Source organism: Dama dama, chromosome 33, assembly GCF_033118175.1.
Source record: "Dama dama isolate Ldn47 chromosome 33, ASM3311817v1, whole genome shotgun sequence".
In the NCBI taxonomy this organism is placed as follows: domain Eukaryota; kingdom Metazoa; phylum Chordata; class Mammalia; order Artiodactyla; family Cervidae; genus Dama; species Dama dama.
The window spans coordinates 24,860,178-24,883,455 of NC_083713.1; the positions used below are offsets into that span (position 1 = coordinate 24,860,178).

The 23,278-nt window shown below is 37.2% G+C and overlaps 1 protein-coding gene across 4 annotated transcripts in view; it reads left to right on the forward strand.

Moving 5' to 3' along the window:
* ATF2 (activating transcription factor 2) overlaps positions 1-23,278 on the forward strand; it is a 77,634-nt gene that overhangs the window by 3,978 nt on the left and 50,378 nt on the right. For all 4 annotated transcript variants that reach the window (XM_061135457.1, XM_061135456.1, XM_061135458.1 and 1 more), the window contains exons 2-4: positions 6,609-6,709; positions 20,321-20,395; positions 22,070-22,139. In XM_061135457.1, the coding sequence (XP_060991440.1) occupies positions 20,364-20,395; positions 22,070-22,139 (102 nt within the window). In that variant the 5' untranslated portion in view covers positions 6,609-6,709; positions 20,321-20,363. The remainder of the gene's footprint in view (positions 1-6,608; positions 6,710-20,320; positions 20,396-22,069; positions 22,140-23,278) is intronic.

Here is a 23,278-nt window from a genome sequence, read left to right on the forward strand (position 1 = left end):
TTTACTTGAATTTTGACATACTTTGTATGGTGTGGGAGGAGGTAAGCTTACTAGTGTTGTTATGGGAATTTTACATAATTTATGTTATTTGTGCCCTCTTCAAAATGAAAAATTATTATTGATGTACTCCTGAGTGGTGATCATGAATTATTTTAATTCTTGCTGAGCTCTGAATTTCTATTTAATCTTTTTATTCTTACAGAGATAAGTTTTTAGTGAGGAAAAGCAGTGATCAAGAAGCGCATTTTACACATCTGCCTTGAGCAAAAACAATGCTGGAGATGTTATTTCACATAACTGATATGATTACCAAGTCTAAAATAATGTTATTGGTAAAAACTTGGATTAATACTGTTCATATTCATAACCATTAATCTGTAAGTTCTTTGTGTTTATATATTTCTAATCTTGTTCTATTATAACTTTAAACTTTAAAATAAGAACTTGTTTACCTTACATCACCTAGGAAGTAGAGGTCTGGCAATAATCAAGACTCACTTGAGAAATGAAGTTTGACTTAAAAATTGGACTACTGTTATTTTTATTAAAGAACATTTTGAAACATTGGGCTAATTTCACTGTTCACATACAGTCATCCCTCAGTATCTGTGGAAGTTTGGTTCCAGGATCCCCTGTGGATACCGAAATTTACTGATACTCAAGTCCCATATATAAAATGGCATTGTATTTGCATATAACCTAAGTACATCCTCCCATGTTCTTGAAATCATCTCTACATTACTTATGATACCTAATACAGTGTAAATGCTGTGTAAATGGTTGCCAGCTGGAGGCAAACACAAGATTTGCTTTTTAGAACTTTCTGGAATTTCTTCCCCCCAATTTTTTTTTTTTTTTTTTTTTGCCACACTGCTTGGCATATCGGAACTTCCCTGACTAGAGATTGAACCTGTGCCCCCTGCATTGGAAGCACAGAGCCTTAACCATTGGACCACCAAGGAAGTCCTGTTCCCCCAAATATTTTTGATCCAAGGTTGGTTGAATCCATAGGGCCATTTGCACTCATAATGTACTTTCATGAATACAGTATTGAGACGTCTGTGATGCTCTTCATGTATCTCATCAACTTCGAGGAATTTCATCAAAACTCTGGTATACTCTTGGGAGTGGTGATATGTGTGAAGAACATCTGTCATGTGTGCTGTTCATTTGTACGTGGAATTTTCCAGGCAAGAATACTGGAGTGGGCTGCCGTTTACTACTCCAAGGAATCTTTCTGACTCGGATCGAACCTGTGTCTGTTGCATCTTCTGCTTTGGCAGACAGATTCTTTACCACTGTGCCTCTTGGGAAGTCCCGTGTCTTCTGGGAGTGGGCAACAATTAAAAACTACTGCTTTCATCCTTAAAGCTGAGCTTACGTTTTTCTCACTTCCTTAAACTGATGAACTAAACATGTACCAGATAACTTGAGGGGATAACATCAAATTCATGGGTTAAAGATTAATAAAAAAAACTTCTGTCTAAAAGTTTAACTAATTCTCACCTTCAGGCTTTAAAAATAAAGGAGGTAGTAAGATTAGGATTATTAGGAAAATGCATTTAAAGTCAAAATAAAACACAGTAAAACTTATAATAAACTGAATAGATACTGTATGAGTGCTTTTTTACAATCCTGAAACTAGTATATTTTTCTTACTGGAGAGGATAGTAGTGAAATCATACCATTTAAATTTTTCCTAGCTTAGAAACTCAAAGAATCTTAAACATTGAAAGGGGAATGAAGTCCTTCTAGCTTACAGCTACAGGTTTTCCGCTTCTTAGGTTTAAGTTTATTATGACTATACTGCTGTTCCCAGTGCGAGCTCTAGGATCATTTCTTGGCATTTTTTTTGTTTGTTTTTTTTTTTTTTTTTGGTTCTTACCAAGATATGAGAAGGAAATTAGAGCACAGAGAAAGCTCTAAATCTGTGCAGTTCCTTGGTCTGCAAGCCTGTCCTCCTGAGTACCTTAGGATTTTTGCTTTATTAATTTTCTATTCCTCATCAGCAATAACCACATACTTTGCATTATAGAACAAATGAAATTTATCTCTCAACTTTTGTCAGAAGTCCACCTGGGCCCTCCTTTTAGGGCCTTACAAAGTCTAAATCAGTATGTTGGCAGAGCTGCAATTTTTTTTTTTTTTTTGGAGGCTCTGAGGAAGAATCCACTTTCCAGTTCATTTGGATTGTTGACTGCATATAGTTACAGGACTGCCGTTCTCTTTCCTTGTTGACTGTCAGTTGGAGCTGATCTTCACTCGTAGAAGCTAAAATGCTTTCAGTATTGCTGCCTCCAGTAATGGCAAGTAAAGTCTATCTCTTGCTTATCTCTGACTTCTGCTACTGTCAGAATCTCTCTGACAGAGAAAGTTCTCTGCTCTCACTGGGTCATATGATCAGATTGGCCCATTTGGATAGCCCAGGATAACCTTCCTGTTTTAGAGTCTGTGACCATTTTTACATCTGCAAAGTCCATTTTGCTCTGTAACATAACCTATTCATAGATTCCAGGATTTGGGGTGGGGACATCTTTGGGCGGCCATTCTGCCTAGTGTACTCATACATACACTCCTGAAAATAAATTTGATGAACTGTGTACTCTAGCACATTTCTAAGTTGATTCCTAAAGTTTTTCTTCGTAAGTTTAGTTTTAGCTGGCTTAAAACTCATCATTCAGAAAATGAAGATCTTGGCATCCAGTCCCATCACTTCATGGCAAATAGATGGGGAAAAAGTGGAAACGGTGTCAGATTTCATTTACTTGGGCTCCAAAATCACTGCGGACAGTGACTGCAGCCATGAAATTGAAAGAAAAGTTTTGACAAACCTAGACAGTGTATTAAAAAGGAGAGACATCATTTTGCTGACAAAGATCTGTATGGTCAAAGCTATGGTTTTCTAGTAGTCATGTAGGGATGTGAGAGTTGGACCATAAAGAAGGCTGAACGCCAAAGAATTGATACTTTCAAACTGTGGTGTTGGAGGCGACTCTTGAGAGTCCCTTGGACAACACGGAGATCAAACCAGTCAATCTTAAAGGAAATCAACCCGGAATATTCATTGGAAGGACTGATGCTGAAGCCCCAGTACTTTGGCCACCTGATGTGAAGAGACAGCCCATTGGAAAAGACCCTGATGCTGGAAAAGATTGAGGGCAAGAAGAGAAGGGGGCAACAGAGGATGAGATGTTTGGATGGCATCACTGATTCAATGGACATGAGTTTGAGCAAACTCCAGGAGATAGTGAAGGACAGGGAAGCCTGGCATGCTGCAGTCCATGGGGTTACAAAGAGTCGGACACAACTTAGTGACTGAACAACAATAAGTTGAGTTGAAAAAAGAATGATTTCTGACTTTTCAAGATATTGACACCATTCTAAGTACAGTTGATTTTTGAAGAACAGGTTCGAACTACATGGGTTGACTTAATGTGGATTTTTTTCAGTAGTATATACAACATTACTGCATCACCTGCCAGTAGTTGAATCTGTGGGAGCAGAACTGGGAAAGTGGAGGATCTACAGATACAGAGGACATCTCTTAAGTTACACTCAGGTTTGGGACTGTATGGAAGATTGGTGCCCTGAGTTGTTTGAGCATCAACTGTGATCCTTAGTGATTCGATCTGTCATTGGTTTAAAAGACAAACGACTTAATTCACCTTTAACAATTGAGCATTTTTATTGTTCCTTTTTCTTACTGAACTTATAATTAAGAATAATTTTATTTGAATCCAGGGTATTTTAATGCTTTAAACTATTTTGATCACATCACCTTATCCTACTTCTTTGCAGCAAATATAAATTGAACTTTACAGAGTTTCCTATTGATTTCCTCTTTGCTTTGTTCTCATGAAGCTCACTCTCAGGACAATGCATTTTTCCACAGCATTTTGAGAATAGTAGAGGCAATCATTAAATGAAAGGGTTTTTGTTCCTGTCATCACACTGTTCAATACATCTGAATTCAAAACATTCCTCAACACAAGGCACAACATCATTCTTAAAAAGCCATGCTTCGCTTTAACAGCACTATTTATAAGGGTGCCTTGATTAATGGAGGCTTTAAGACACTCTTATTTTAAATCAGCCCGTTGTTTTGTTCCATGGAGATTTTTACAATCCAGGGCAACGCATTGTAGTAATATTTGGTATGGCTAAGAGCTATGGGTTTCTTTTCAAATATGGAATTATGAGCACTTAGGGAAAGTAGGCAGATTATTATTAGGAAAGCAAACAAAGGGAAGTTGAAGATACAGAAATTGATTTTCTTAAAACATGTTTTACTTATCAGTCCCTTGAAAAGTCTTAGTGTATCTGCAGTAATACAAACACCTGTCTGAACATTGCTCCCTTGAAAGTCTGTTCCCCCACCCACCTAACTCTTCTGCTCCCACAAGGCCAGAAGCTAGCTTCTCTCCCAGAATCCACCTTAAGTAGAACTGAATTCCTTTCTCACACTAATGTCTACCTTTTTGGGCCCTGTTCTTTGCACAATTTCTCTTTCCTGAATACTTGCCATTAGTAGTGTTTGTCCCGTTTAGCAGACAGAGATCCTACCCTTTACCTACAAGTTGATTTTGTCCAAGTATAAGACATACATACACAGTAGCTAGGGTAAGGTAGTAGTGGTAAAGGAGAGAGTCCTTACATTTGTGCCCTTCAAGTTACAAATAAACCTTTATTTTTAATGTTTTTCAAAGTCTAGATAATTAGCTTAACCTTGCATGCATTAAACATGAGCTCTGTTTGTCAGGTTCAGCTGGCTGGCTTAATGTTGCTTTTGCTTGAAGTAAAGATCAGAAGGCCATCTTGCTGCTTTCTAGATATAAGTTCCTCGTCTTTTGTAAGCAGCTGCTGAGCTAAATGCAAATATTCAATAGGAAAATCTGAAGCCATACTTAAGCATTTCCATGAAAGAAATAATTTGCAGAAATTGATCTGTCCCTGGAAGATGTGAACCTTTGAGCTATCCCACAGAGCCATTTGTCCTTTGAATTGCTGCTCCATTCATAGTCCCCATTTTACATTTGTCTAGCAGAATACCCTCTTCTGGTCCCTTTTCCTTTAAGGAACAGTCTGTATATAAAACAGAATTTTGTTGCCAGCTTTGAAATAAGAGTCATTATCACTTTTGGTATTTGCATCAGAAGTTTTAAACATATTAAGGCCTTTTCAGCCAACTTTATTCAAGGTAAAGTGCAAGTTCTTTTCAACAGTTTGTGCGATAAGGAAATGGAGGTCCAAATTCACACTTGACTCTCAGGTATGGGACCTCAGCACTCAAATAACAGTAGAGAAAAGTTGACTTTCCCTTTAACTTTGTTCCTGGGATCACTGCCTTTTCCTAATATAGTTAGTAACTGGGCTTTCTGGCAAGTTCTTACCCAGTCTCATCTTAGGCACTCCATTGCTTACCTAATCGGTCCTGTGTAATCATTTTAATGGAAAGTTTATGGAAAACCTAGTGAGATTATCCTTCCAAACCTAAACTTTTTAGGTTGTTTCTTTACTCTGGTCTTCAGATACAGATTGGTCTTGCATATTTAGAGAAGTCCTTATTAACATTGGTCTTGCTCCTTGGCTGCTGGCAGAACTATCTATTTTTGAAAGCTCCTGTCAGTGGACTGATGAGGCATCTCTACAAGGTATCCAACCATCTTCCATTTTAGAATGACCAGAGTATGATGACAGAAAAAACTAATTATCCACCAATATTCATTCTCGTCTTTTTTCATTATTGTAGATGCTCCATTCCCCCCATCCCCACCCCGAGCATATGATGAAATCAAGAATGTATTTCCCAGCTTCCCTGCTAGCTCTAGCCATGTGACTTAAGTTCTGACCAGAATAGAGGTTTCCTGTAAAATTTCTGAAAAGTGTCCTTGAAAGGAGGCTATCACCCATCTCTCCATTTTCCTTCCTGTCATCTGATGTGACAGTTAGACCTTGAGCAGTTATTTTAAGCCATGATGGGAGATGCCACATGTTGAGGATGGCAAAACTGCAAAATAGAAGGAACCTGGGTTCCTAATGGTCATGGTTCTGACTACCTGTGTTCATGTGAGAGAAATAAACATTTGACTCACTTAAGCCATTGTTATTTTGAGTTTTCTCACTCACAGCTAAAGCTAATCCTAGCTGATACAGGTGTGAAAAAGTTAAGTTGTTTCCAAATAAGAACCACATAAACTGTTGTGTAAAGAACACTGACATAAGAGGAACTCTTAATGTTCACTGTAAGAATTTTGCTGCTCAGATTCAGCACTGCCGTTTTACAGATCAGCTATGACTAACTCTCCCTTCTGTTACATTAAAAAGTTTTATTTTTCTCTTTTCACCAAGACTCCATTGCCCTGCTTCCATCCTTGAAACGTAAACCTCTAATAGATGGCAGTGTGCCAGGAGTTGTGGGAGGCCACAGGATAAGTATCTTTGTGGAAGATTTTTGAGGGAACCTTAATTTTATATTAAATAATGGAATGGAAGGCAAAATTCACATGCACTTTAAAATGTAAAATAACCATTTATAAATTTTTGTAGTGAAGTTGTTTAGCTCTTGCAGAGTAATGAGTTTGCTCTTTTCTGCTTCTCCTTTGCCCTAGGGATATTTGGATGGAAGCTTGAGAAGCACTGCTTACTTAATAAGAGCTGACAGATACCTGGCAGCACAGTAGATAAAGCTCATGGCCTACCAGCTAGAAAGGTAAGAGATTTTAAGTTTTTACTGCAAAAGTGGCCTTTTATTTTGTGATTGTCTCTCAAATATTATTAAATTAAAAAGGTATTTCCAGACAGCAGTCCTCAGAATGGTAGTGTCCTACCATATTGACTGTTTAATAAAAAAAAAGTTCTGAGGTTTGGCAGATTTGGAGATGTCCTTTTGGAGCTACAATGCATATCAGCATATAAGAGCACGCCAAATACTTACATGAAGTACATAATTTTAATTCAGAGTGTCCTAACTTGTCTGACTAGAGAGTCCTCTGTAGCAAAGGTTCCCAGCATGGAAGTCCCAACTCTTGTAGGACTTTTTATAGGTACAGTAACAGGAGTTAATCCTTGAGATATATTCTATATTTTAAAAACATTTTGGACAGAAAGTCCTACTCTTGCGTGTGCTCAGTAACTGGATTACTCAACGAGACATTGGAAATTACAGGGTAGGGGTAGTAGAGGGAAAAGAAGGTCAGTGGTGAGTGGTGTTAACTCAGAAACAGATGAGAGGGGAGTACGAGCGCTCTGGGGTGAGAGAGTGAGCTGATTAAAGGTTTGCATTACTACAGCCAAAAAATGAAGGTATGAGAATGCGGTGGGTGTCAGAGGCCAGTGCATGCAAGGGTCTGCAGACACCGTTAAGGATTAGAGACCTAACCATAAGAGCATAACGTATCCTTTCCTCTCATTTTGACTGGCATTGCTTGAGTATAAATCATCGTTCTCTTTCCTGAATCTAGAAGTTTATAACTGATTTTCTTATGCATAATTTTCTTATGCATGGTGTTACTCTCACTAATCATCCTCCACACTTCTATTAGTGATGTTGCAAAAATGTCCCTTTGATGATCTAAATCACCTATTTAAAATCTTTACATTTTTTATTATTAATTTCATTCTTTAAATTTTTAAAATTTATCTTTTAATTGCTTTACAGAATTTTGTTATTTTCTGTCAAACCTCAACATGAATTTTCCCATTTTTAATAACAAGATTAAGCAAACTTCTTTGAAGAGCGAGATAGTAAGATTTTAGGCTTTATGGGGGTCACATATAGTCTCTTGCTTCTTTTTCTCCTCCACTCCTCCCACCCCACACACACCTCTCGACTATTTAGAAAGTTCAAAAACTTTCTTAACATTTTGGCACAGGGCCATAGTTTATAACCTTAGGGTAGGGGTCAGATAGGGGAATGAGGTTGGACTCCAGACTCCTTGCTCAGGTACTAAAAGCCTTTTGAAATTTGCTTCCTGCTCTGGCCCCAGCTCTCTTCTTCTTCAACCATATATCCCATAGTTTAGCCATTAGAAGTTCTTGGCGATCCTTCTGTGTATTCTGGTATCTCCTCTGCCCAAAACATCATCTCTTTTTTCTTTAAGAAGACTTAAGTCCAGGCATTACTTCCTTCAGTATCCTTGGCAGATCCTTTCTCTCTCCAGGGTTGACTAGGTACTTGTCTTAATGACGGGGTAGAAGTTCAGATAAATTTAACTTTAGAGAAAAGAAGAGCTTATACTCAGAATACAAAAGATTCTCACTTGACCCAGTCACAGAAATCATCAGGCTTCATAGAAACTTTTCACTCATCTTGGCTACATGGTTTTTTGTCTCTGTTTTCTGTACCTACTCCATTCTGGCTTTCATTAATTTCTTATCAGTATGGAACATGAAGGTGTTCACAGAACAGAAGGTGTCTGTGAATCCTGAGTATGATTTTAAATGTCTAATGTATAGCTCTGGTTGACTTTTGTTTTTTTACACATTTCCTGAAGAGGTAATCTGATTGTCCTAACTTATTCAGATGTCTTTCCTGGTTTACCTGAAATATATAGGACTGCCTTTTGCTGGCCCTCTGGCTCTAAGAGGGGATTATGGGTAGGGAAGAAAGGTAACCAGCCCTAGTATACTCCCTGTTCCCTTATATTCCCATAGCACCTGTGTATATCTTTATTATTGTATGTATATCACTAAATTAGTATTACTATTTTCACTTGTTTGCCTTCCTTACTAAACTAATTTTGAGGTCAGGAAACATATCTTATTCTTAATGCAGTATCAGGTACAAATAGTCAAATATCTTCAAATAAATTTCATAAAATATATTTGTATTAGAAATGTTTGAGAATTCTGCATATCATATGTAACATGAAATATTATCTGTATTTTAGAAATCTGCTTTGAAGCTTGAATACATGCTTTAAGTGTAAAGGTTACAACATTTGTAGTTCTATAACTAGAATATCAGTAAAATTCATATTTTAGAATCTAGTGATTTTTGAAATTAACCACCAGAAACTGATTCATTTCCCCCACTTTTGTTTTCAAAGATTCATTTGCTCATACTAGTTTCTATGAAGTGATTTCCTTTTTACTTGTTTTTGATAGGAGATGTAAGAAAAGCAAATATTTTTATCAGTTATATCATTTGAATAATATAATTCAAAATGGCATGGGAATATTGATACTACAGGGTAAAGGATTATCTATCTTAATATGTTTAATATTATCTATCTTAAAATGTTTAACCTACATTTCATGTTTTAAACAAGGGAGTTTCCTATAGGACAGCTAATTGTCTAAATTTTAGTCACCTCTCAAGTCTTTAGTCAGATACAGAAATTATTATGATTCTGTTTGCTCTTAACTTTCAATACAGAACAGTTTTTCTGTTCTTTGACACAATATGAAAGTTATAATCCAGAAACAATCAGAGAATTGTTGAGAATCTGTATATTTTAGTATATTCTCTTAACTACTGCTAAAAGTTACATGATACTAATTATATAATGGTTATATGTAAATTATGATAGTGCATGTTATTTCTATACACTTTAAGCTCCTTCTGTAAGTTCTTCCATTTTTATGTTTAATTTTTTTTAGTTCAGAACCTTTTAAGATGCTAGCATGATGTCCAATTCCTGCAAATACTTTATTTTCTACAATAAGACATTCTCCTCTTAAATCGTAATATAACCATGAAAATCAAGAGGTTAATTTCAAAATATTGCTACTATCTAATCTGTATATTATATTTAAGTTTTGCCAGTTATTCCAATAATGTCTGTCCTTTATAGCAACTAGATTCGGTCTAGAATCTCACATTGCAGTTAGTTGTTGTGACTCTTTGGTCTTTTTCAATCTGAAACAGTTCCTTGATCTTTGTTTGACTTGGACACTTTGAAAATTATGGGCCAGTTGTTTTGAGGGGATTTACCTCAATTTGTGTAGTATTGTTGTGTAGTATTTCTTCATGATTAGATTCATATTATGTATCTGTGGCATGACTATCATGAAAGTGATGCTGTGTCCTCCTCCTTGCAAGCCTTTTAACTTGTATCACTTGAGTAAAGTGATGTTTGCCAGGCATTTGTACTGTATATTACTCTTTTGCCTTTAGTAATTAAAATGTATTTTATGCGGAGATACTTTGAGAGGACGTAAGTATCCTGTCTAATCAAACTTTCAGTTTATTCTTCTATATTGGTATGTATTTTTTATATCAGATTAATGAAATCCTATTTTATTTATAATATCTATTACTGTCATTTATTTTGATTCTGAAATTGTCTGAGATATAGCCACTTTCTGGCTAAATTCATAATAAGTCCTTTTTTCTTGCACAAGATATTCAAGGCCCATCATGTATTTTTCCTGCTAAAGCCCTGGAATCAACCAATTCTTCAAGGATCCCAGGTTCCTTTTGGTTGAAAATGGCATTTTGACATCAAGTGCTAAGTGGGCTTCTTGGTTAGGTGGTATCAGTGTTGCTAGGCCCTCTCAGTGACACAGCTAAGGAAGTATGTGAATATATGTGCATATTTATATACATATTATCATCTGTGTTTCTGTATGTTTACATTGAAAGTCATGAGTTCATACCAATATCTCTGCTGCTGCTAAGTCGCATCAGTCGTGTCTGACTCTGTGCGACCCCGTAGACGGCAACCTACCAGCCTCCTATGTCCATGGAATTTTCCAGGCAAGAGTACTGGAGTGGGTTGCCATTGCCTTCTCCAACCAATATCTATAATCTCATCTAATATCAGGATTTATTCTGTGTGATTATGGTGTGACTATTTTCATCCTCTGTATAGTGTTGCCTATTTTCATCCACTGTATCCTTGAGAAATTCACTTATTCATTCATTACCTGCATTACATGTAATGAATTGCCTATTGCCCCCAGACCTTTTCCTCTCATCAGGTAGGTATCCTCTTGCTCAGGCCCTGGTATCCTGGCCTGGGCTGGTGCCATCCCTGTTCTTTACCTCACGTGGATACCGCCTCACCCTTCTGGGGCACTGACATCCCACATCAGACTACTTCCCCCTGCTTGCACAGACAGATCTTCCCTTACCTAACTCAGTCTCCTCTGCAGCCCAACCCCCCTCCCCCCATGAGCACCTTTCTCTTCTTGTCCAGGTTCTCATACTCTGTACTTAGACAGGCTGCTCCCTCAATGGCCTGACTAATCTGTTTCTCATGAAGATACCCTTATATGTGTTTTTCCTTAGAAGGTTGTCTTTTATATTAATGTTAAGTTAAGACATGGTTTGCTGGTTAATGTCAACCCATTTCCTCCCTTTCATCTTTCCTTAAAGTGTTCTTCGTTACGATTTTTTAATTGGAGTCTTATATTATGTGTGGTTTTATTTGATAATGGGTCTGTTGAGTAACTCTACAAGTCCCCAGAGAGTCTTTCTGTACAATTTTTTTTAAAGTGGTTTACATAAAATTGCTGTATAGTTGGTAGGCAAAGAATTGCAACACAAGACAGTTCATATGCACAGTATAGCAAAGCTGGTCAGCTGGCAGGCACAGACTATAGCAGGAGAAATTTCTTGTGCCGTTTTTTACCTCGAGTAAGTCGTTTCACTGTTTGGGGCATCATTTGTAGTTTGCATAGTTAGAACTAGATCAGGAATACAATGAGGTAAATAATCAGAAATCCATGTTATAAGAAAGAGCCTCTGAGAATTTTGGACTAACATTTTATTTTTTTGAATGGGCAAGAGGCAGGGATAAAGTTGATGTTTTAAGGATACAGATTTGAAAGGAGTAAGCTGTGGTGGTCTAATGTACAGTATGATGGATATAGACAACAATATTGTACTATAATCAGGTAATGTAGAATAAATATACAGTAGCAGTTTATTACAACATACAAATGTATCAAGGTACCATACTTTACACCCTGAATTTACACAATGCCGTGTGTCAGATACCTTCCATTTTTTAAAAAAGATTGGGCAAAGGAAGCATTTTAGAGATTACAAAGAACCATTTTATATATGAAAAGGTTCAGTCTCATTTGTGTGTCATGATATACAACTTAAAAATTTTTTTCCCACTAATTCAACAAAAAAGTTAAATATTCAGTGTTGGTGTGGGCATTGAGAAATGAGGTCTTTCTGTACACTACAGGTAAAGTAGAAGTCAGTGTTATGTATCTGAAGAGTTTAGCAATGTAAATTAAAAGTCTTATAAATGTGCCTTCACTTTGATACAGTAGTTTCAGTTCTAGAAGTTCATCTAATGGAAATAATTACAGATATTACACAAAGATTTGTCCTCAAAAATAGTCACTGATGATAAAAATCAGTAAGAGAATAGTTATAATAGAGCTCAGACGGTAAAAAATTCACCTGCACTGCAGGAGACCTGGTTTCAATCCCTGAGTTGGTAATATCCCCCAGAGAAGGAAATGGCAACCCATACCAGTATGCTTGCCTGGAGAAACCCTCAGACAGAGGAGCCTGATGGGTGACAGTCCATAGGGTCACAGAGAGTCAACACGACTAAGCCACTAACACACACATAATGGAGTAATAGAGAATTAGTTATAAATATGTTGTATCTGTATGACACTGTGGATCTATATGGAATACTATATAGCCATTAAAATGACATTTAATATTTAATGATTTTACCAGGGGTCCCTAAACCCCCAACTGCGGACCAGTACCTGTTCTCAGCCTGTTAGGAACTGGCCTGCACAGCTGGAGATGAGTGTCCGGGCAAGTGAGTGAAGCTTTGCACCATTTGCCAATCCCCATCGCTCTCCTCATGGATTCAGATTACCACCTGAACCATCCACCCCCACCCTAACCCTCCACCTCCATCTGTGGAACAATTGTCTTCCACGAAACTGGTCCCTGGTGCCAGTAAAGGTTGGGGACTGCTGATACTATTTCATAATGTGGCAGAATTTCAGTTCAGTTGCTCATTTGTGTCCGACTCTTTGTGGCCCATGAACTGCAGCATGCCAGGATTCCCTGTCTATCACCAACTCGCTGAACTTGCTCAAACTCATGTCCATCGAGTCGGTGATGCCATCCAGCCAATTCATCCTTGTCGTCCCCTTCTCCTCCTGCCTTCAATCTTTCCCAGCATCAGGGTCTTTTCCAACGAGTCAGTTCTATGCATCAGGTGGCCAAAGTATTAGAGCTTCAGCGTCAGTCCTTCCAATGAATATTCAGGATTGATTTCCTTTAGGATTGACTAGTTGATCTCCTTGCAGTCCAAGGAACTCTCAGGAGTCTTCTCCAACACCACAGTTCAAAGCCATCGATTCTTTGGCATTCAGATTTCTTTATAGTCCAAGTCTGACATCCATGTATGACTACTAGAAAAACCATAGCTGTGACTAGACAGACCTTTGTTGGCAAAGTAATGTCTCTACTTTTTAACATACTGTCTAGGTTTGTCATAGCTTTTCTTTCAGGGAGCAAGCATATTTTAATTTCATGGCTGCAGTCACCATCTGCAGTGATTTGGAAGCCCAAAAAATAAAGTGTCACTGTTTCCATTGTTTCCCCATCTATTTATCATAAAGTGATGGGACCAGATGCCATGATCTTAGATTTTTGAATATTGAGTTTTTGTGGGGTTTTTTTGCAGCAACTCTACCCTTTTTTTTTTTTTTTCCATTTATTTTTATTAGTTGGAGGCTAATTACAATATTGTAGTGGTTTTTGCCATACATTGACATAAATCAGCCATGGATTTACATGTGTTCCCCATCCCGACCCTCCCTCCCACCTCCCTCCCCAGAATATTGAGTTTTAAGCCAGCTTTTTCACTGCAGATGGTGACTGCAGCCATGAAATTAAAAGACACTTGCTCCTTGGAAGAAAAGCTATGACAAACCTAGACAGCTCAGCATTTCACATGATGTACTCTGCATATAAGTTAAATAAGCAGGGTGACAATATACAGCCTTGATGTACTACTTTCCAATTTGGAACAGTCCATTGTTCCATGTCCCATTCTAACTGTTGCTTCTTAACCTGCATACAGATTTCTCAGGAGGTAGGTAAGGTGATCTGGTATTCCCATCTCTTTAAGAATTTTCCACAGTTTGTTGTGATCCACACAGTCAAAGGCTTTAGTGTAGTCAATGAAGCAGAAATAGATGTTTTTCTGCAATTCTCTTGCTTTTTCTATGACCCAGTGGATGTTGGCAATTTAATCTCTGGTTCCTCTACTTTTTCTAAATCCACCTTAAACATCTGGAAGTTCTCAGTTCACATACTGTTGAAGCCTAGCTTGGAGACTTTTGAGCATTACTGTGCTAGTGTGTGAGATGAGTGCATTTGTGCGGTAGTTTGAATATTCTTTGGCATTGCCTTTCTTTGGGTTTGGAATGAAAACTGATCTTTTCTAGTCCTGTGGCCACTGCTGAGTTTTCCAGATTTGCTGACACATTGCTGACATTTTAACAGCATCATCTTTTAGGATTTGAAATAGCTCAGCTGGATTTCCGTCACCTCCACTAGCTTTGTTCGTAGTGATGCTTCCTAAGGTGCACTTCACTTCGCATTCCAGGATGTCTGGCTCTAGGTGAGTGATCACAGCATTGTGGTTATCTGGGTTATTAAGATCTTTTTTGTATAGTTCTTCTGTGTATTCTTGCCACCTCTTCTTAATATCTTCTGCTTCTGTTAGGTCCATAGCATTTATTTAGGTAATTGTATTTTAAAGGAAGTTGTAATACTCTTTTTTTAAAATTAAATATTTGTGTATTTTTATACATTATTCATTCTTTTTCTGTATTTTTCTGAGAGCAAATTTAAAGTTTGTTACAAAAAAAAAAATAAAGTTTCTTACAACGTCTTAGTTCAGCAAGTGTAATTTAGTTCATAATATCCAGAAATAACAATGACCTCTTTCTGAACCCCAAATAAACCTTGAGCGTTAAAGATTATTTTTTAGAATTATGTAAGATCATTTATGTGGTGTACTTAGTAGTGGATATTGCTGTGACTATGCTATAACAAACAAAATTTAAAGTATACCTTCAACCAGGTTTGGAGTTCTAAAATAAAATGCCTTATAGCAGTGAAATAGAAAAAATATGAAGAACATACACATGTTTATATGTGGAATTGTCCTAGAAACTGGAAAGAGGAGTCTGAGCTGGATGTTTGATTAGCTAGTATAAACTCCATCACTATCCTGGAAGTTTCTTGAGAGCAAATACCTATCTTAGTTCACTACTACGTCCCTAGCACGTGGCATAGAGTGAAGAACAAAGTAGACCCTCAAATATTTGTTCAAAGATGAAAAGGAGAAACCTTGGCAGTAAATCATGAGGAGAGGGAAGATGAAGAATGTTAGAAGAAGAGTTAAAAGAGAGATTAGAGAAACCAAAGAAACTGACTTCTTAAATCTTGTGTAGAACCCTCCTGTGTACTCTTCATGCCAGTGATTTTCCTACCAGTATAGGCTGTAGAGTCTTCTCTCCTGTGTTGTTGGAAGAGGGTGTTTGCTGTGACCAGTGCATTCTCTTGGCAAAACTCTATTAGCCTTTGCCCTGCTTCATTCTGTACTCCAAGGCCAAATTTGCCTGTTACTCCAGGTGTTTCTTGACTTCCTACTTTTGCATTCCAGTCCCCCATAATGAAAAGGACATCTTTTTTGGGTGTTAGTTCTAGAAGGTCTTATAGGTCTTCATAGAACCATTCAACTTCAGCTTCTTCAGAATTACTGGTTGGGGCATAGACTTGGATTACCGTGATATTGAATGGTTTGCCTTGGAAACGAACAGAGATCGTTCTGTCGCTTTTGAGATTGCATCCAAGTGCTGCATTTTGTACTCTTGTTGACTATGAGGGCTACTCCATTTCTTCTAAGGGATTCTTGCCCACAGTAATAGATCTAATGGTCATCTGAGTTAAATTCACCCATTCCAGTCCATCTTAGTTCACTGATTCCTAGAATGTCAATGTTCACTCTTGCCATCTCCTATTTGACCACTTCCAATTTGCCATGATTCATGGACCTAACATTCCAGGTTCCTATGCAGTATTGCTCTTTACAGCATTAGACCTTGCTTCCATCACCAGTCACATCCACAACTGGGTGGTGGTTTTGCTTTGGCTCTGTCTCTTCCTTCTTTCTGGAATTATTTCTCCACTGATCTCCAGTAGCATATTGGGCACCTACCGACCTGGGGAGTTCATCTTTCAGTGTCCTATCTTTTTGTCTTTTCATACTGTTGATGGGGTTCTCACGGCAAGAATACACAAGTGGTTTGCCATTCCCTTCTCCAGTGCACCACATTTTGTCAGAAGACTCTCCACATGGACATCACCAGATGGTCAACAACAAAATCAGATTGATTGTATTCTTTGTAGCCAAAGATGGAGAAGCTCTATACAGTCAACAAAAACAAGACCGGGAACTGACTGTGGCTCAGATCATGAACTCCTTATTGCCAAATTCAGACTTAAATTGAAGAAAGTAGGGAAAACCATTAGACCATTCAGGTATGACCTAAATCAAATCCGTAATGATTATACAGTGGAACTGAGAAATAGATTTAAGGGACTAGATCTGATAGAGTGCCTGATGAACTGTGGATGGAGGTTCATGACATTGTACAGGAGACAGGGAGCAAGGCCATCCCCAAGAAAAAGAAATGCAAAAAGGCAAAATGGCTGTCTGAGGAGGCTTTACAAATAGCTGTGAAAAGAAGAGAAGCAAAAAGCAAGAGAGAAAAGGAGATACACCCATTTGAATGCAGAGTTCCACAGAATAGCAAGGAGAGATGAGAAAGCCTTCCTCAGTGATCAGTGCAAAGAAACAGAGGAAAACATTAGAATGGGGAAGACTAGAGATCTCTTCAAGAAACTTAGAGATACCAAGGGAACATTTCATGCAAAAATGGGCTCAATAAAGGACAGAAATGGTATAGACCTAACAGAAGCAAAAGATATTAAGGAGAGGTGGCAGAAATACACGGAAGAACTGTACAAAAAAGATCTTCACAACCCAGATAATCAAGATGGTGTGATCACCCAGCCAGACATTCTGGAACGCGAAGTCAAGTGGGCCTTAGGAAGGATCACTGTGAACAAAGCTAGTGGAGGTGATGGAATTCCAGTTGAGCTATTTCAAATCCTGAAAGATGATGCTGTGAAAGTGCTGCACTCAATATGCCATCAAATTTGGAAAACTCAGCAGTGACCACGGGACTGGAAAAGGTTAGTTTTCATTCCAATCCCAAAGAAAGGCAATGCCAAAGAATGTTCACACTACCACACAATTGTACTCATCTCACACGCTAGTAAAGTAATGCTCAAAATTCTCTAAACCAGGCTTTGACAGTACGTGAACTGTGAACTTCCAGATGTTCAAGCTGGTTTTAGAAAAGGCAGAGGAGTCAGAGATCAAATTGCCAACATCCGCTGGATTGTTGAAAAAGCAAGAGAGTTCCAGAGAAACATCTATTTCTGCTTTATTGACTATGTTGACTGTGTGGATCACAATAAACTGTGGAAAGTTCTGATAGAGGTGGGAGTACCAGACCATCTGACCTGCCTCTTGGGAAATTTGCATGCAGGTCAGGAAGCAACAGTTAGAATTGGACATGGAACAACAGACTGGTTCCGAATAGGAAAAGGAGTACATCAAGGCTGTATATTGTCACCCTGCTTATTTAACTTATATGCAGAGTACATCATGAGAAACGCTGGGCTGGAGGAAGCACAAGCTGGAATCAAGATTGCTGGGAGAAATATCAATAACCTCAGATATTCAGATAATACCACACTTACGGCAGAAAATGAAGAAGCACTAAAGGGTCTCTTGGTGAAAGTGAAAGAGGAGAGTGAAAAGGTTGACTTAAAAATCAACATTCAGAAAACAAAGATCATGGCATCCGGTCCCATCATTTCATAGCAATTAGATGGGGAAACAGTGGCAGATTTTATTTTTTGGGGCTCCCAAATCTCTGCAGATGGTGACTGTAGCCATGAAATTAAAAGATGCTTGCTCCTTGGAGAAAAGTTATGACCAACCTAGACAGCGTATTAAAAAGCAGAGTCATGATTTTGCCAAAAAAGGCCTGTCTAATCAAGGCTATGGTTTTTCCAGTGGTCATGTATGGATGTGAGAGTTGGACTATAAAATACACTGAGCACCAAAGAATTGATGCTTTTAAACTGTGGTGTTGGGGAAGACTCTTGAGAGTCCCTTGGATTTCAAGGAGATCCAACCAATCCATCCTAAAGGAAATCAGTCTGGAATATTCATTGGAAGGACTGATGTTGAAGCTGAAGCTCCAGTACTTTGGCCACCTGATGGGAAGAGCTGACTCATTTGAAAAGACCCTGATGCTGGGAAAGATGAAGGCAGGAGGAGAAGGGGACGACAGAGGATGAGATGGTTGGATGGTATCACTGACTCAATGGAGATGAGTTTGAGTAAACTCCAGGAGTTGGTGATGCACAGGGATGCCTTGCATGCAGCAGTCCATGGGGTTGCAAAGAGTCAGACACAACTGAGTGACTGAACTGAACTAATAAATTGTAGATGGTTGCCTGAGAGCGGTGTGCTATAGTAACAGTTCTCTATCTGCAGTCATTGTCTTCTCTGACAGTTTATAGTTGAACAAAGCCTCTTTCCCGTGCTTTCTTAGAAGCATATTTCCACCCTTGATATGAAAGGGAGATAAGCCTGGATTTAGAGGTTTGAGATTCAGTTAGATTAACACACAGATAGCAGTTAAGCCTGCTGGAGGAATTATGATCATTTATGTCTCAAGGTGCTTTGACTGTTGTCTTTACAGCTACCTCAGCTAGATATTAGGAAATAGTATTATAAGTAATGGGAATTGTTATTGGTTGGCTAGAAAATAATCTGCTGTGTAGGTAAGGAACTTCTTTTGTAGAATGGGAGAATAGTAGTCATGGCGGGTAGAAAAGAATACCAAGGGTTAATTCCTTTAGAAGGCTTTTCTATAAGTATCAGATTGGTTCCCTACACTACTTCTATATTTTTAATATTTTAACTCTTATTCTTAACCAGATTGTATTGAAATTTCTGTTTTCTTTCTTCTGCTTGACTAAAAGTTTCTCAGAGTGGAGGCTCTTTGTTTTTTCATCTTTGTGTCTGTGTGTATGTTTGATGTTTAAATGTTTCCTGAACTTATCTGAGTTTAAATATTGCTTTGATTTTTCAAAGCAATATGAACTGCATCTTCTTACTAGTTTTAGTTTATTGAGATAGTTAACATAATCTAAACTGGTTCATATTATATAGCAATTTATTCATTCCTTAATATTTAATGGGGCTTCCCAGGTGGCACTAGTGGTTAAAGAAGCTACTTGCCAGTGCCGGGGACACAAGAGACACAGGTTCAGTCCCTGGTTGGGGAAGATTCCCTGGAATAGGAAGTGGCAGCCCACTCCAGTATTCTTGCCTGGAGAATCCCATAGATAGAGAAGCCTGGGAGGCAGTAAATAGTCCATGGGGCTGTAAGGAGTCAAGATGGCTGAGGAACTAACATGCTCTCTTTCTTTCAGGAGAACTTTCTTCTTCTTATCTCTTATATCATCTCTGATTCTAGGATTCAGAACTGTAGCTATTTGTACATTTCTCCACAGGAATTACCCAATTCTTTTGAGCAGAACATTCTTCACCACATTTATAAGCAAAATTATGTAAAAACAAATTTTTTTCTCTTATGTACCATTGGCTTTTATGGATAAGCATATAGTTAACTCTGTTCGCCACTAGATGGGGTTTCAGTGAATGTAATGGAGTATTGCTGCTGCTGCTTAGCTGGGTTTAAAAATGAGACACTCACCTAGTAGTTTAAGTGTTGTACTTGTCCTTAAGCTAATATCAGATAAGTAAGCTATGAAGTTAGGGAAGAAGGAGCTCCTTCAACTACGTTGAGGAACAAATAGACTGATGAATTAGGCTGAGAACCAGACCACACTGACTGCATTTGAAAAAATTTAAAGCTTTCTGAATAGATATTTTGAAATAGAAGGTCTAGTCTTTTCACCAGACTTCAAAAAAGTCAGGATTTTCACTCTTTTAATTATTGCCCTTCAGTTACAACCTTAAAGGCTAAGCTAAATGTTTCTCTTTTACCTTCTTTATGGTGGAGTTGGATATATTTTGCATTTATATGGATGTTTTTATTTTAGGAGCAGAGCTCTATTATAAAGATTCTTAATAGTGAGTGGGTTTTTGGATGACAGTAGTTACAGAGAGTGTAATTATCTGAGTGTTTTTATTTTTTACTATGTTTCAAGAAGTGTTTCAAAACTAAATATTTAATAGTGTGAAACCACTTCATTTTTCAGTGTCCTTGCCATGAAAAAGAGGACGTGATAAGTTGTTCAGCTTATGAAATTCAAGTTATATGTGAATTCTGCCAGGTTTGTATGCAATATTTGATATTTTGGGCTATTTTTCAAATTTTTTTATTTTTCATATTGTAGATTATAAGTATTTTCACAGGTTATTTCTAGATAAATGGTTCATTTTTTTTATAAATAAGGAAATATTTATTTATATAGTATGTAGTTCAGCTGATACTCCTAATAGAGCATCAAAATACACTTAACTATGACAAAGATAAATATATATTTTAGGGTTTTGATTTCTCCTTAAATGAGTTCCAAATAATACTAGTCCCATGAGGTGAAAAAAAGGTTCAGACAGAAAATGGATGTGGTAGATATGCTCTATTCTAGGTGCTCTTCTGGTCATTTCCCTCGAACATAGTAATTCTTTGAAAAGTCCTGCTTCCCAAAAGAAATATTCTAGCACTTCCCAAATCTGACTATGATAGCAATTGTCATCTCTGTTTGCGAAGGGCTTTTTCTCAAAGGTTTCTGAAGGTTACATATTTCTGAAAGGCTAACAAACTAGTGTTGAAAAAGGAATAATTTTACAGAATTGTTAATTCAGTCAAATATAGTTGTATGTAATTTGTAGGAAGAAAGCAAAAACAAAATAAAAACCTGCAAGTTAATGGAAGGACTAATTGGGAACTTTCAAGTCTAAATCAAAAAGTAGGAAAATAATGTTGATTTGAAAATGTCTTTTTTGTAGTTTTTGGTTTAAATCAGGATCCAGGAAAGTCCCCATATTGTATTCTATTTAATATGGTATATTCAACCTCTTTTAACCTAAAGCAGTTCCCCTCTACTTTCTCTTTTCTTTTGTTCCCCATGACATTTATTTTTCAGGAGACCAGGTCTTTTGTGCTGTAGAATTTTGCTAATTGCATCTCAGTAGTGGTGTTTGATCTGTTTTCTCTATCTCCTTTTATTTCCTGTAGTAGAATCTAGAAATTTCAGGTTTGGATACAGCCGCACACCCCGCCCCCCACCACGAATGCTTCCTGTGCTTTCTGTTGTCTCATCAGGGGACTCACAGTATTTGTCCCACTTTTAGTGACGTTAACATAACACTGACCTGTGAGTTCAGATGCTGTCGACCTGACCCAGCCATTATGAAGCTCCCATCACCTTTGCTCCTGATGGTTTTATCAGACATTGATGAGAGTTGCCTGTCCATAATTTCATTGGTATTTAAAGTAGTGATCTTCTAGGGACTTCCCAGCTGGTCTAGTGGCTAAGACTCCGAGGTTCCTATGCAGGGGGCCTGGGTTCGATCCCTGACCCAGGAACTAGATCCCACATGCTGCAACTGAAGGTTCACATGCTGCATCAAAGACTGAAGATCCTGCATGCCACAACTAAGACCTGGTACAGCCAAATAAATAAACAAAAAATAAAATAAGGTGGTGATCTTCTAATTATTTCATTCTTTCCGCACTTATGCTACTGAACAGGAAAGGTTTAACCTAATAGATCAGAGTTCTTAACAGTTTTTTTTATAATGTGAAATCTGCATGTTGCATGTCTTTATTCATAATAAGAAAATGGAAGATGGGGTTAAAATGTCAGTAAAACTGTTTTATTTCACATTCAGATAGAAAAGGTAAAAAGCTTAATGAAAATCAAGTAATATTACATTTTAAGTTATTTATTTTAAAATCTGTACTGTAAAATGTTTAATCATCTCTGAATGTTTTATTATAGGCAATACAAGGACCTGTGGAATATGAGTGATGACAAACCCTTTCTATGTACTGCCCCTGGATGTGGCCAGGTAATACATAAATTATTTGGTATGTTCACATTTATTAAACACTTAGGACAGCGAATGTTGTCATTAAGGGGATTCTTTTATGATATTTTGTACAATTTTGAAGTTAGAATGAAAATAACCCAGAAAAATTTGGAGAAAAAATTCATTTTCCTCAGTAGCATTTCTAAATTTTAAAGAATACAACATGGAAAAAAAAAAGTCTTGTAAGGGAAAGATGGAAAATCTGGAGAAAACACAAGGTTTAAAAGCATTTTCATTTGATCGTTATTGGTTGAAAATCATTGTAAACTGCCCAGTTGGAAATCAGATACATTATCACGAATGAAAACTGTTTTATTTGCTGTACTCCTGTGAAATTAACTAATTTTTACCTCTGAGTGAATCACTAATGTACAGCGTCTCACTAATATACTAATGTTATTAAGTCTAAAATCTTTAACATAGGCTTGTGTGGAAGCATTTTCAGAAAATAATATTTTAGTGTTTCAGAAGATATTTCAGTGTTTTTCAATAGACCATTAAATTATTAATCTAAAATTTTTATAATAATCTTAACTATAGACACTGAGGAACGAAAAAATAAATTTAATGTGTAGTAAAATTATAGAGTACTTAAATATACAAACTATAAACCATAAATATTAAAATGTTTCTTTGGTTCTCATTGTTTTCTTTAGTTGATACTTTAAGTTGAGATATAATTTATATATAGTAAACTGCATATTACTTATAAGTGTACAGTTTGGTACATTTTAACGTATGCATGTACCCATAAAACCATCACAATTCAGATAGTGAATGTATTCATCATCTCCCCAAGTTTCCTGTGCTTGTTATGCCTCCCTCTCACCCCTCCCAACCCTGTCAACCTCTATTCTGCCTTCTGTCACTATAGGTTAGTTTTTATTTTCTATAATTTTATGTAAATGGAATCATACAGTATGTACTTTTGACTGGATTCTTTCCTTCCACATAATTTACAGTTTCTCCATACTATGTGATCAATAGTTAATTCCTTTTCATTGAGGAATAATATTTCCTTAGTTCACAAACAGTCATTTATTTACTCGTTTATGAACTTTTGGCTTATTTCCAATTTTTAGCTGTTACAGATAAAGCTGTTGTGAATATTTAAGTAC